A 13,638-nucleotide genomic window follows, 5' to 3' on the forward strand; every position below is an offset into this window, starting at 1 on the left:
CTTTCCTTTTGTGACCTCTAAACCTTTCACAGAGCAATTTCTTCGCAGGTTATTTCCCTGTGCAGAAGATCTGGCCTTCATTCTCTGATCATATCTGCATAATTTGTCATGTATTAAAAAGCATTTTGTTCAAAAGGGCCTAGATATATTCTGTCCCATGATTCACACAGCTTCAAATATGTATGCTCATCTTCACAGCTCTGTACGTACAAAGTATTTCTCCAGCTGCTCACTTTTGTACCTCTGTTTGTAAAACCGTATAAAACTGTCCTGTCAATGCAACCAGTATGGACAAACAATGCATTGTACTCAGCAGGCCTCATCTGCCTTTAGAGTTTCTCAGATCACAGTTAATTTCCAGTGAAACCAGTCCAGTCAATCTGTTCTATACTGAAATATTGAACTTTCCGTTTACCTTCTGTTTGGTTTTGACTGGAGTCAGTCACAATTATGTTGAGTAGGGCAGTTATTGCCCTATGTTGTTATTTATTTAGACTAAAAGGATAATCACTGAAAGCATTTTTATCCCTTTTTCAGATTGTCAGATCAGCAGATTTCTCCAGGGAGGGAACACTGAGCTTGAGCGCAGCACGTTTCCCATTTCCCAAGGATTTCCAAGTCAGCTTTGGATTTCGCACCATGACATCAACTGGAACACTCTTAAATTACAATGTACGACTTTGAAGCCTGTTCATCTTAGAATATATGACTGGGTTTTTCTTTCTGGATCAGTTATGTGTATTTGTGACCATGACAATTTTGGCATCACAAATAAATCTCTTGAGTATGGCATTTTCCATATCATAAGCCAAAGAAACTCAGCTTGGTAATTTCTTCACTAGACCTATAATTGGTTTTATGAGTAACAGTGCTTTGAATTTCAGCCTTCTGCAGAGAAGCAGCTCATGCCCCGCAACACTGTCATCCCAGTTTCATAAGCGTTGCTTAATACAGTTGGCTGGAAATTTTCTGAGGAAAAACTGGCATTCTGCCCAAACAAAAATGTTACCTCAATGAAATATTCAGCAAAAAGGGGTTGATTTTGGCTATGTTTCCTCAGGAAGCAGGGAGGTTCAATCGTAACCCCATTCTTGCTAGCTGAAGGAGCTGATAAGAGAGTGCACATCAGGCATTTGAGAAGTGGAGAATCAAATCCTCTACTCTTTGTAAAAATTATTTAAACAAGAAGTATAAATAATTATCTGGTATTCACGGTGCATGGGTATTCTAAAACAGGAACTATGCAATTTGTAAAGAACTGTGAGTAAAGTCTGATAATAGATTACCTGAGAAGTACGGTTTTGGGGAAAGACGATTTCTCTTCTGCAGGGCAATATAAGATACAGACAATCCAAGAGCAAGGCGTATTACCCACCCCACTTCTTACCACAGAGAGCTGTATTTAATGGCAATGTCAGGGAGAACTGAAGGAACCTGCATTTATTGATCATTTTGTGGGATTCTTTTTTAGCCTAATGTTATTGTCTTCCTGAGACCTGGCTCCATAGTTGTAAGGGTGGGAGAGATGGAAAACCAACTGAACAAGAAATATGAAGATGGATCAATGCATTATGTGACAGTCGTAAAAAATGATGACATGTGAGTTCAATTCTTTATCTGATTTTTTTAATGTTGTAGTTAGAGAAAGATTAAGATTTTGTGAGACTTGTTCTTTGGGTACACAGCTAAAAAAGGCCTGTGCTAGGAAAGGATAATGAAATAATGAAGCAAAAGGAGATATTTGGCCTGTAAATTTGCATGTCAGTACCTACTAAGTTTCACCTATACATCAATATGAATATTTTTTGTATATATTGTGTGATTTTGGTCTGCTTGGCAAGCCTGAGCTTTGGAGCTCTTCCCCTTCCCATAGCCATTACATGTGTCATCATGAGATATAACTCTATCCAGCATAGGTGGTTAAAAGCCCAAGGAAGAAGCTAATAATTGTATTTGTTTTCTCGGGAGTTAAATAAAATTTTCTGAAAAGCTTCTAAATCATACTGACTTTTTTAGGATCACATAAAATATTTGCTAGCTAAAGAAGAAAGTTTTCAATGATTGTCTCTGACTTAGGCTAATTATAACTTTTAATATTTTCTGTACTTGCTGTTGCTAACATGTTAAGTGCACTATTTTGATACAGACAATGAAATCTATCCCAKAGCTGCCAATGGGAGTTTCTTCATGAATTTCAGTGAGATCAGGATTTCACCTTAGCACTGAAGGGTTAGCTTTAACCTTTGCTAAATATGTGCCACTGAGAAGCAGGGTGATTCCACAGAAGTCAGGTAGCACATACTGATGTAAAAATCCCAGAAATAAGGTAATGGAGCTCTAATATTATTACAATAAAACAAGGAAACACCTCTCAAATATTTTTTTCTTTTCTAAATTCTTTAATTTAGATGCATAACTATATATTTCATACTTATTTGTATTCACTTTGTTTCAGAGTAAGACTACTAGTTGATGATGAGCCTGTGTCAATGACAGTTGACTATCTAGGACCACAGACATTAATCCAACCTATAAGATTTGGTGGAGATGATTTTGAAGGTTGCATTGCAAACATCTTTATAGAAAGGTATTTGACCTAGAAAGATTTTCCGTTTCAGGCATTTTGATCTGCCTTTATTTTTGATCATACTAAAATTATTTTTTGCTAAACGGCTTTTCTTCCACATACATGAAGCCTTCATAAATACATAACTTTACTGCCCCATAACATCCTTTTATTCAGATAGATTATACATAGTATCAAGTTATGATGAAATCTGTCGTTCGGATGTAAGGGAATTTTAGGCTGAATGATACAGTCGTCTTTGAATCAAAGAATAAACTCAATATAGTGAATTCACAGTGTCCCAACAAGGCATCCAAAGAAAACTCCTTGACTGTGTCATTATAACTTCACAGGGGCAAGTAATGAATGAGCAAAGCTTACTTACAAGTCCAGAACAGTTATACAAACAAATGAGACCAGATGTCTGATTTATATTATCTCTTTTTCACATGTGTTTATCTGGTTATTATAAATAAGCATTCTTTCAGTCACAAATGCTCTCCCAATGGGCCTTTGTTTCAGCAGACTTYTGATGAATTTTTATACATGTGTGGTTTTACAAAAAGTAATGTGTTTTGATTTGGTTAAATCTTCTTTACATCTCAACTAAGAAACTGAAAGACAATGAAGTAACATTTATATTAAACTCCACATCAAAAGCCAAACTTTGAGAGTTGCTTTCAATACAAAAATGTAAATCTTTAGATGGACAATTAATATCATAGCTAGTGTGATCAAGTGAATGGAAAACTGGATTGGATTTCAGGAAGTCTAGATTCTGATCCCAAATCTTCTTATAGAAATCAATGGGCAAAAAGCCTCTTTGTTATAAAGTTTTCTGTAACTTACTGATTAAAAATGTTCTGTAAAACCTACAAAATGATAGTATTAATTAATATTCTTTTTACATGCAGGAAATTGGTTTTAACAGTCTTTCTGATATTTGGCTGTAATACCAGAGCTGCATGTTAAGTTGTGATGGACTTTACCCTTTGACAAATCTCATTAGAACATCTTATTGAAGGAGAGTTGAGTTAGCAGGACTTGATATTTCCATTTTTTTCTTGATCTGTCACTGGCTATTCATACAGTAACCAGGAAAGTTTTGTAGTCTGATCCAGAACCTTATTCAACCAGCCATGCTATCATTTTTTCCCCTTTTCTCAATGGCAATATATTCTTTAATAGGTAGTTTTTAAAACAAAATCATTTGTTTGGAAGAGCCGAGAATAAAACATCCGGATTCTTTCCAAAGCTAAAACCAGGAAAAAATGTGAACATTTTTTACCCAAACAAAGCTAAATTTTTCACAAAAAAAATATTTGGAAGAAAAAATGAAATCAACTCTAATTGGAGAAGAGGTGAAAATTGGTACTTCAACATTAGATCACTGAGAAATTTATATTGTACAAAGCACATTCTTACAGTATATTGCGATCCTGTTGAAGAAAAGGAATGGTGTGTTATAGCACTTACTACTTTTATCATTCTAGGACAGGTCAGCTCCCTGAGGTTCAAAATCTAGTTGACTACACTAGGAAGACTGGTGTGTCTCTTGGAGCTTGCCGCCAATACAAGAACCTTGAACCAGTGCTGCTGAGAGAATTCACAAATCCTCTCAAGTTTAAGATGCTCAAGGTATGCTTATTTTTACAGTCTTCTCCACTCCATATTGATGCTGAGGCTTTTCTGCACAAGCATGGTTTGCAGGACTGATAAACTTTCAATTCTGTCTTACAGTTACAGAATGAAAAATACCTTGATTATTTAACAGTTGCTGAAGTGCAGCAGGACCAGCAAAACCATACTTTACCAGCTCTGTTAAATGTCAGCAGYGGAGCATATCTGTTTGGAAACAGTCCCAACAGTTCCGTGTCATATACATTTTCCCCACTATCCCCTACAGACAGGTAATACAAATGTTTTTTGTTCACCTTGCTTTAATTTTCAAAGTTACTTGAATCTTTGGRTGTCAAGAGTTAGGTCTTTCTTCTTGCTAATATCTTTGGGCACAACAGAAGAATGATTCTAAAGGTTCAGAGAACCTTTTTCTCAATTAAATTTCCCCAGACAAAGCTATGTGATTGACTTGGATGGGGTCGACAACTATACTGCATACTGATACCAAATCCTAAATCTGAATGTGCCAACTTTCATCCACATTCAGAAATGGAAAGAGTGCAGAACAATGATTCTACCCAATAGCTATTCTRTATTTCCCAAATGGAGTTTCACTGGCATTTTTCTGGAGAACAGTAAGGATAAAACATTTAACAAAATAGACCTACATTCAGGTATGCTTTCTTTCAACTATAGGTTACATTTTTCTGTAGACGTACGGACTCGATCATCAAGAGGATTAATGTTTTTCGTGGAGGAAAGATTTGAGAACTCTTACATGGCTCTCCACATTTCAAAAGGACGTTTTGTCTTTTCACTTTTTTCTGGAGGAAAACGAACCAAAATCAAAACYGATACTAAATACAATGATGGGCAATGGCACACTGTAAGTAGTATGGCACAGGAATGATGGTGAGATCACAAGTAGCATTCAGCAAGCACAGTCTATTCAATTTGTAAGTCACTGAGAGAGGCCAAGAAGGAAAGAGCAAAATCGTTACTTTTGGGCATCTGAAGTTAATTCATATGGCTGAAAGTTCATGTGGTTTAAAGGTATCTATTGTGAGAGAGCYCATAGTGAGTTAAGGTCCTAACATGTTGTTTTCAGTTTAAATATTTCAAGAATACTGCGTTAAAGAAAAATTCTCCAAAAAGGATCTTTAAGATACCGGAGATGGTGAGGTGTGGGTGTAGCAAGCAGTGTTCTGATTTTTGCCACACCCAGAGAGCTAATGTAATTATTCCATTCATAGACTGCAGCAAGGGTGACCAGAATGGATCCCTGAAAGTCTGAATGACCAAGGTGCAAGGTGCTCTAGGCTTTCAAACCATCCTGATATTTGATGGAAGCATTTTATTTATTTACTTCCATTTCTATTTTTGCTAGTTTCAGACTAGACAGAAAAGTGTATTCTTGCTTTAAAGCTGTACTATGTATGATTAATTTTTCTAAAAACTCCTTTTTGCTTTTGGAGCAGTAGCTCCAGTGACTTTCACTGGGCTTGGAATTTCTCATTCTGTTGTGTTTGCAACCTGCAAAGGTGGTATTCAGTAGAGATGGGAAGAATCTCCGTCTTGTTGTYGATGGTCTAAGGGCATGGCATAGAAGATTAGCAACAAATTCTGCCGCCAGCATTACACAACCGATCTACTTGGGAGGGCTGCCATCACTGAAACAACAGGTAAATAATTGTGCATTCACTCACACACACTCCTCATGATGCATTAATTACATGTGAAAGTATTAATATGCCAGATTTCCATGGTGAAAAGGTTTGGGAGGTATTTCCAAGCACTGACTGAGCACCATTTATGCTTGGTGTCTGTAGTTGTTCGTTATAGACCTACCCCAGTTGTGCACATGGCTGTCAGCTGGCCCTTGTTTTCAACATGTGTTGTTGACACACGGATGACAACTATGTGCTGTTTTCATTTCTATTTTTTAAGAAATAGAAAAGGCCAAAGTCACACTTTTAATTCCAGGCATACAGTCTTCCTACAGAATATTTATTTTAGTGGGCTTGATATTTAGTAGAGGAGCAAGGGAATCCTTCTCCTTAAGGAATTATGAACCTAAAACCTGATTTTAATCTGAAATACATGTTGTCCCTATTACTTTTAAAATAGACAATTGGTGATTCAAGACATTTTATAAAATCAGATTTGAATATGCAGGCTCTTAGGAAAAGAAGGGTATATTTCAGACCTCACAACTCCCGTTGTGTTGTATTTTTGACGCATCATTGGGAAGCAACTTTTCTGCAAGCAGGAGTTCTGTTAACTCAAAATGAGCTGTTATTCTCATGTTTTAAGAAGTTTATTTTAATTTCAGGATATCTTTTCAAGGCATCAGAGACTCGTTTTAAGATGCCCTTAAAGACAGCTGGCTTTCTACAATTGAACAATACAAAGGAACTATTAGGTTCTTACTAAAAGGATTGTCATTATGCTTTAGTATTCATGTTTTGAAATATACTTTCAGATTATGCCAGTGAATAGTTTGAAAGGTTGCCTGAGGAATTTTAAGATGAACGGAAAAGTCATGAATATACCTCAGCAAAAGAATGGTGTACTTCCATGTCTGGATGTTCCCATGGAGACTGGAATTTATTTCTTTAATGAAGGAGGATATATCATGATTGGTAAGCTGTGTAAAAATTATGTTATATGGAATTATGTCTTAAATGTGTATATGCAATTTTTTTTAACATTTTTTGCACTTTCTTCTAACTATCTTCTTCTATGGTCATTCCTTTCACCCACTGTTTAATTCTCTGCAGATAATTCAATGATGGGCTTAGATTTTAGGATTGTATTTACTGTTCGACCAAAGAGTTCAACAAGTATACTCCTCCATTCTGGAAGCAAGCAAGACAACTACTTGACTGTTTACATGGAAGGAGGAAAGGTAAATTTTACAGGCTTTGTCTCCATCTCAGTTGTACTGCCATCATTCAGCAGAGAAAATTCTGACCTTGAATACTGGAATTACTTATTACAACGTATGTCTMTATATTTAACATTAAACAAATTCCTCATGTGGTTCCTCCAATGAATTAAAACTATCCTATGGAAAATTGAGCATGAAACCTGTCTCTGCCTGCATAAGGAGCTTCCATTCTATGCACACTTACTTGCACTTTCTTGGCCTTTACAAAAGCCCACTGGGCTTTTGGCCRGAGGCCACAGAACTCCATGGCTTATTCCCACTCCTATTTTAGTCATCGTTTGGCTAAAGTACTGATGCAGCTCCATAACTTTGTCCACTGCAGAACTTGAGCAGTCTTGCTTCATTTGAGCGTCTTTGCCTCTAGCTGACAAGTAAGGATAGTGGTTGTTGTCGCTGTTATTTTGTTATAATCTAACAGCTTCAGAATGTGAGTCTTTGACCACAAAACAATCGTGCTTTCTGCTGGAGGGACATCAAATAAAAAGCTAGTCTCTGCTCCACAGAACTTGTTGTTCAAAACATGGTTTAAACCAGCATGAGTTCACCTAACTCGAGAAAGGGTCAACTTTGTCCTTCCCTCCCTAGACATAGCTGTCCATTCCTGGTTGTCACTAGGGCAGGCACCAGTGAACTAGCTTAGGGAACTGAGATGGCTGGCTTATTTTTATTTATGTATTTATCGGGTTTTTTAGTTAGTTTCACCCAGAACACTCATCTGATGCAAGGCACAATGAACACATGGAGGCAGGAGCATCAGCCTCTGGGGACTCCTTAAGGGCAAGACCACTTTTTTCATTGGTAACTTAGATTCATGCTGGCTGTATGTRTGGACAGAAAGCAACAGAGTGGAATAAAAGGTCAGTGAGACACCATCAATCAGCCTGATAGGAAGTGGATCAGCATATCTGTCACCTGACCATTACCAAGCTTGTTGTAAGCATCATAATAAAAGAGAGTTTGAAAGGAAGATGCTGAAAAAAAATAAAGTGTTCACAAGGAATGAGTTTATGTCAAAAGAATTAATATAATTTTGTAAGACTGAAGGGCAAAGAGAGACAAAAATGTGCATTTATGCTTGTACAATTTATAAAATATCCTCTCCTAGGATTGTACTAGGGAAATTTAGTTTCATCTTGGAGAAGATAATTTCTGGGATATGAATACACTGACTGTGACTCTTAAAATTAAATGAAACTCAGCTACCCAGGAAATTACTTAAAGTCTTGCATTTTTCTGCTGCTCTTTTCTTTACTATGAGACCTTAAAAGATAACTCTTTTACAGCTCATTGCTACTGGAAATAATGGGGCTGGAGAGTTCCAGACATCAGTCACTCCTAAGCAATCTTTGTGTAACGGACAGTGGCATACAATTGTAGGTATGTTGCATTGTGCCAGTTCTTCTGAGACTTGGAAAGGCAGGTGGACACAGAGCTTTGCACACCCAATTTTTTACTAATCATTTCACTTCTGTTTATTTTGAGAATGCTCTTTAGAACAATGTATCTGTTTTATGTTAATTCAGGGCTTTATATAATGGGTAGGGAGTAGGTTTATTTAGCCACAGTGTATTTGGATGTGTCAATCTGGCTTTGTATTAGAATAAAATATATTTTTCCTATAAACTGCATTTTGACAAGACAGGTGCATTTTAGAATAGCATCATATCTGGCTGATCCTTCAATAGAGCTGAGAGGAAGTACTCATTTGCCTGTTTCTTCACAGTCTCTCAGAAGAAGAATACCATATGGCTAGAGGTAGACGCACAGAGTAACTATACCACTGGACTTCCATCTTTTACTCCTAGACACATGCATCGGCCACTCTACTTCGGCAGAATTCCAGGTAATATTATTGCTGCTTACTTTTCTAGTTATATACTGGCTTTTTATTCCTTTCCAGTACAAAGGTCTCRCTCTTGCATGTAGTCCTATATCATTCCCTCTCTTCTCTTGAACAACTTCTTTCTGATAGAGACTAAGATTCTATCTACCTAACAAGTAGTGCCATGCAATAGGAGCAGATRTGTAAAGAGAACTAGATCTGAATTGCTGGCGTCTCAGCATGTGCACTATGCTTATTTTGGGAGCTTTAATTCCGATTAGATTTAGTCTGAAACATGCTGACTGCCTATGAGTGGCTGGAGTGCATTAGGTGAGTGTTCTTGGAGTGGATCTTCTGATTTAGCTTCACCTGAAAAGAATCCAGTTCAGATGTTCCAAGATCAACACTCAAATCCTTAGTTCAGCTTCAACAGAAAAGGAGTGTCTGCTGGGCACATCGCTGCCTCAGAAGTGCTAGGGCTTGGTGTCTTTATTCTGTGCTGTGATTCTCCATGAAGTTTGGGTAGAAAGGATGAGAAACGATGTTCCTACTGAGAAAGTTTTCACTCAGATGGGAAGCAGGAGAGAATACAAMTACATGGGAAGTGTTTCTTCTCATAAAAAAAGAATAAAGAACATCAGATGCTGGTCAAATCCTGTCATATTTGGAGCCAAATCATGGAAAAATAGATTAATGAAAAAATATTCTAAGTATTTATCTACAGTAGAAAATAGTTCACTGCATCTTGGGATGTTTATTTCCTACTAGATTTAACAGAAAGGATCTAAGATCTAAGAGTACATTATTAAAACAGTGCAAGTTTTACAGTAATTAATGTTCTTTAAAATCACTCTTATGTTATTAATGTGATCTTTTTACTTTGTTTTATGTAGCAAATTTGACCACACCATGGCTTCCAGTTAAAGATCCATTTTTTGGCTGTCTTCGGAATATTAACATAAATGACAAACCTGTCTCCACCAACAAAATTTCAGAGGTTCATGGTGTAGTGAGTTTGCATGGATGCCCTGCCAAGTAACTTCACTGTTACACTACTCGTACACTCATCAGATTGGATCTGCTGAAGTACTTTGTGAATTCATGCAATGTAGGTTCCCTTTTTCTGATCACTGTCATTGTCATCAGGCTGGTTATTCAGAATGGCTGGTGACCAAACGCTCCACTGGATGTGGACTGTGCTGAAGCAAACTGAAAGTGTTGCATTTGATAAACTCCCTATTAAATGTTATCGATTTCAAAGTAATCCATTTTGTCTTTTGAAAATAGATACATAAACTATAAAAMAGGATTGTACATACACCTACTGGGCCAAATTTTGCTCTCAGCAATAACTGCCTAGTATTGAGTAACTCCAGTGTATTAATTTTGGAAATTTCCTTAATGCTGGTCATCTTGAGAGCAAATTTGATCCACTAATATAAAGAATTTTTATAAAAATGTAATTTTTTTGGAGTGATGAATAGAATGTTTATACAGAAATGTACATTAATGTTAAAAGTAATAATAATAATATAAATGGAGTTTGAAGCACTTTAAGGAGTGAAACTCTAGGAGTTTGTTACAATGCTAGGAATTTGGGGGCCAAATAAATGCAGTATGTTCTGTAAACTGTCCATTTTTTTTTATCTATTTTTTTTTCTTTATGTACTCTTTACAGGCAACTAAATTCTGCTTGCTTTGTGCAAATGTTTCTGTAGCTTTAAAAGTTAATTTGCCTGAATAAGCAGGAGTCAATCATCTCTCCTTCTTAGGACTTGGTTATATAAAACCTCTGAAAGAGAATAATTTCCTTGTAAGCTTCAGAGCCACAATCATGACCCATGGATGAAAGAACACAGCTTTATTGCTTTATTTTTCTGGATAAAGGGCTGGCCCAGATAGACTTGACATGGCTTCTCCTCCCACTGTCCTTCAGAAGCAGCCTTTTGATGCTATTCCCCACCCCCCAATTCCCTGATGCTATCTCTGCCTTTTAAAATTAAAGCTTTTTCTACAGCTGSCCACTAGGCAGGAGAAGATGGCAATACAAACAGATTTCCCTACTCACTGATTCACATGTTTGCTCCTGTTTGCTCCCATCTTGCCCATGCCTCTGTGCCCAAGGTTCAGCAGTTTATCCTTAGTGTCAGCATTTGGAAGGAGCTGCTACCTGCATTAATAGAAGGAGATGCTAGAGCAATAGTTAATTCCATATAAAATCTTGCAGTTTCAGGTCCTTGTGGTGGCAAAACAGTCAGAAAGCTGCTCACACCAAATCTTTGGTTGCTTCTTTTTGGGCCATTCTGCTACAGGCAGATCTGTCCCTTTCTTTGTCTGAGTGGAAGTCTTCTGGCCATAAAACTAATTTTGGGAGAAGGAGACGAGGTGAAACCRCACTGGGGTGAGGCCTGGCGGAAGCAGGCAATGGGCACAAAACGGCCAACCCCCTCTCTCTGGAGATGCGCTCCAGAAACTGCGTTCCCTGCATGGCTGCCTGCCTCTCCGGAAAGTAACACCCATCTACCTAGAGGCCACGGCTTKGGAAAGGATCTTTTCAGATGGCAACAACTGAATTGTCTCTATGCTTAATGCTCCCTACCTTTGAAGTATTGCCAAATGTTCAGGTGATGAAAACTGTTGAAATACTCGACTGATTTATTAGCCTTAATTGGTACTGACAATTCCCATGAGAGGAAAAGAAGAACAGTTAAATAACTTTATCAAGCCATTCTCCAGTAACATTTCAGTGACATTTTTCCCTAGTCACAGAAAAAGCCTTTTTCTTTTCCCTTCCCATTGCCAGAAAAAAACAAGCATGGCAAAGATTTTGCATCCCAACCTGGAGCCAGTCCTGGATTTCAATTCCCTTCCACTTGAATTTATTTATCAGAAATAGTTTTAGTGCTGACTAGAAAAAATAAAAAAATGTATAAAGACTTAAGTAAATTTGTGGATTAATGATGGGTAAACATTAATTATAGTATAATCCTAGTACATAACAAAAAAGTGTTGAAAAGTCTCTCTTTTTAGGTTTGGGGTTGTTTTCAGTTTCTTGAGTCGTATTATTTCCACAGAGTCAGGCGTCACATGTTGTTGAGAAACACAGATGAATCTATATCAGGCTGATAAACACTTGCTAAAAGGCTTTTGATCCAAAAAAGTCAGTGGATAATCTTACATGAGGAAAGAAGTTGTCCTGTTTAGATTAGTCTGATAAAGAATTCTTGTTACTCGAAATCCGTGTGGACGCTGAACTATATTTAATGCATTGACAGATCTGTACTTAGAATACTCTGAATTTTCTCAMTGGGAAACATCTACTGGAAAACAAGAGCCTGAATCTTCATATATTTTAAATATTTCAAGTCATGTGGCAGACAAAATTTCAGCTATAAGGAATCCTTCTATTCAGGTTCACCAAGAAAAGTATTTGTTAAAGTGAAAATAAACRATTCCCCCAATACATTTTATAACAGACAAAAAGTGAACAAATCCTGTAGCAAGATGAAAAGTTAAGTGAATAAATAGCAATGATGTGAGGCCTATGGTAAATACCCTGTCACTTTTTTTGTTTTTATGATTAGTATTTCCAAGGCTTTTGTCATTCTAGTGTCAGCATTTGATGGTAACTTCCATGATTATTTTCCTCTCTTGGCTATTTCAGATGSACAACCAAATCTATCMATTCCTCTATCATAATAAAAGTAAATAACTTTGCGTCAGGAGAGGCTTTGCCTGTAATTTTTCAGTCTCCCTTATTATTTGCTTCAAGCCTTAAAGTAATGCTAGTATTTTCAAAAGTAAAACCTCTTAACTTTGACCATCCTTTTTCAGCCTGCATTATTACTCATTGCTCATTGCTTGTGTTCGAGGGTGCAAAGATACCACAGCTTGTACTTTGAAAGTGTCATTCCCTGTATAATTAAAAGTAGCAACCAAAGACAATGCATATATTGTCTGCTGGTTAACTTTTGCTATATCGTTTGTACATCTTTAAAGTCAACCTTCYGAGGAAAGCTTTGCAAGTTTAATGAAAAAGTATCAAATACAGTGCTCGATACACTGAGAGTGCATTGCTAAATAATCATGCTCTTTAACAGTATGCTTAGATTGTCCTAAATGGCTCGTTTGAMTCCCAAATCAATTATATAAGGAAAAAGCTTTTCTTTCTAGACTCAATCACATTTGTTTCCCATTGCCAAGCCTCTCTCTTGTCTATTTAAGTATCAAGGGCAAAGAGTTCTTCAGTTAATTTGGATTAGATTTAATAGGATCATGATTTGAGGTGGATGACACCAAGGTCTGTGAGTTCCCATTTATTGTAACTACAAAACACCACCAGACTATAATAGGAGCTGAAAGAGAGTTAATAAGCCTAACATTGAGAATTGCAGGCAAATAAAATTAAATAGTTCACAGGCACTGTATAAAGAAATATACAATTACTGTTAAAAGCAGTAAATGCATATGTATATGCAAGGAAAACATTTTTCATTTTACTTTTTGCTTCTAAATGACACTGGTACTTAAGTCCCTAATAACAAAAACTTCCAAGTAAAACTTCTTCACAGTCGTCCCTTATTTGTGCTTGAAGGTCTGTGCTTTTGTTACTGTGGAGCTTTCATGTAAATACAGAGCCCTCGTCCTTTCATTTCTTTCAGCAGCAAAATGAACTGGGTG

The 13,638-nt window shown here is 36.8% G+C and overlaps 1 protein-coding gene across 1 annotated transcript in view; it reads left to right on the forward strand.

The window, feature by feature from the left end:
* Positions 1 to 10,594, forward strand: part of LAMA3 (laminin subunit alpha 3) — a 122,645-nt gene extending 112,051 nt beyond the window's left edge. Inside the window, exons 64-75 of the mRNA XM_085319328.1 lie at positions 538 to 672; positions 1,472 to 1,599; positions 2,456 to 2,587; positions 4,060 to 4,204; positions 4,307 to 4,476; positions 4,883 to 5,072; positions 5,728 to 5,868; positions 6,669 to 6,828; positions 6,967 to 7,094; positions 8,420 to 8,513; positions 8,860 to 8,979; positions 9,852 to 10,594. Of these exons, the coding sequence (XP_085175454.1) occupies positions 538 to 672; positions 1,472 to 1,599; positions 2,456 to 2,587; positions 4,060 to 4,204; positions 4,307 to 4,476; positions 4,883 to 5,072; positions 5,728 to 5,868; positions 6,669 to 6,828; positions 6,967 to 7,094; positions 8,420 to 8,513; positions 8,860 to 8,979; positions 9,852 to 9,997 (1,689 nt within the window). The 3' untranslated portion in view covers positions 9,998 to 10,594. The remainder of the gene's footprint in view (positions 1 to 537; positions 673 to 1,471; positions 1,600 to 2,455; positions 2,588 to 4,059; positions 4,205 to 4,306; positions 4,477 to 4,882; positions 5,073 to 5,727; positions 5,869 to 6,668; positions 6,829 to 6,966; positions 7,095 to 8,419; positions 8,514 to 8,859; positions 8,980 to 9,851) is intronic.
* Positions 10,595 to 13,638: the final 3,044 nt, after the last annotated feature.

Source organism: Rhea americana, unplaced genomic scaffold (assembly GCF_003343005.1).
Source record: "Rhea americana isolate MKP2758 unplaced genomic scaffold, rheAme1 scaffold_58, whole genome shotgun sequence".
Taxonomy (NCBI): Eukaryota; Metazoa; Chordata; class Aves; order Rheiformes; family Rheidae; genus Rhea; species Rhea americana.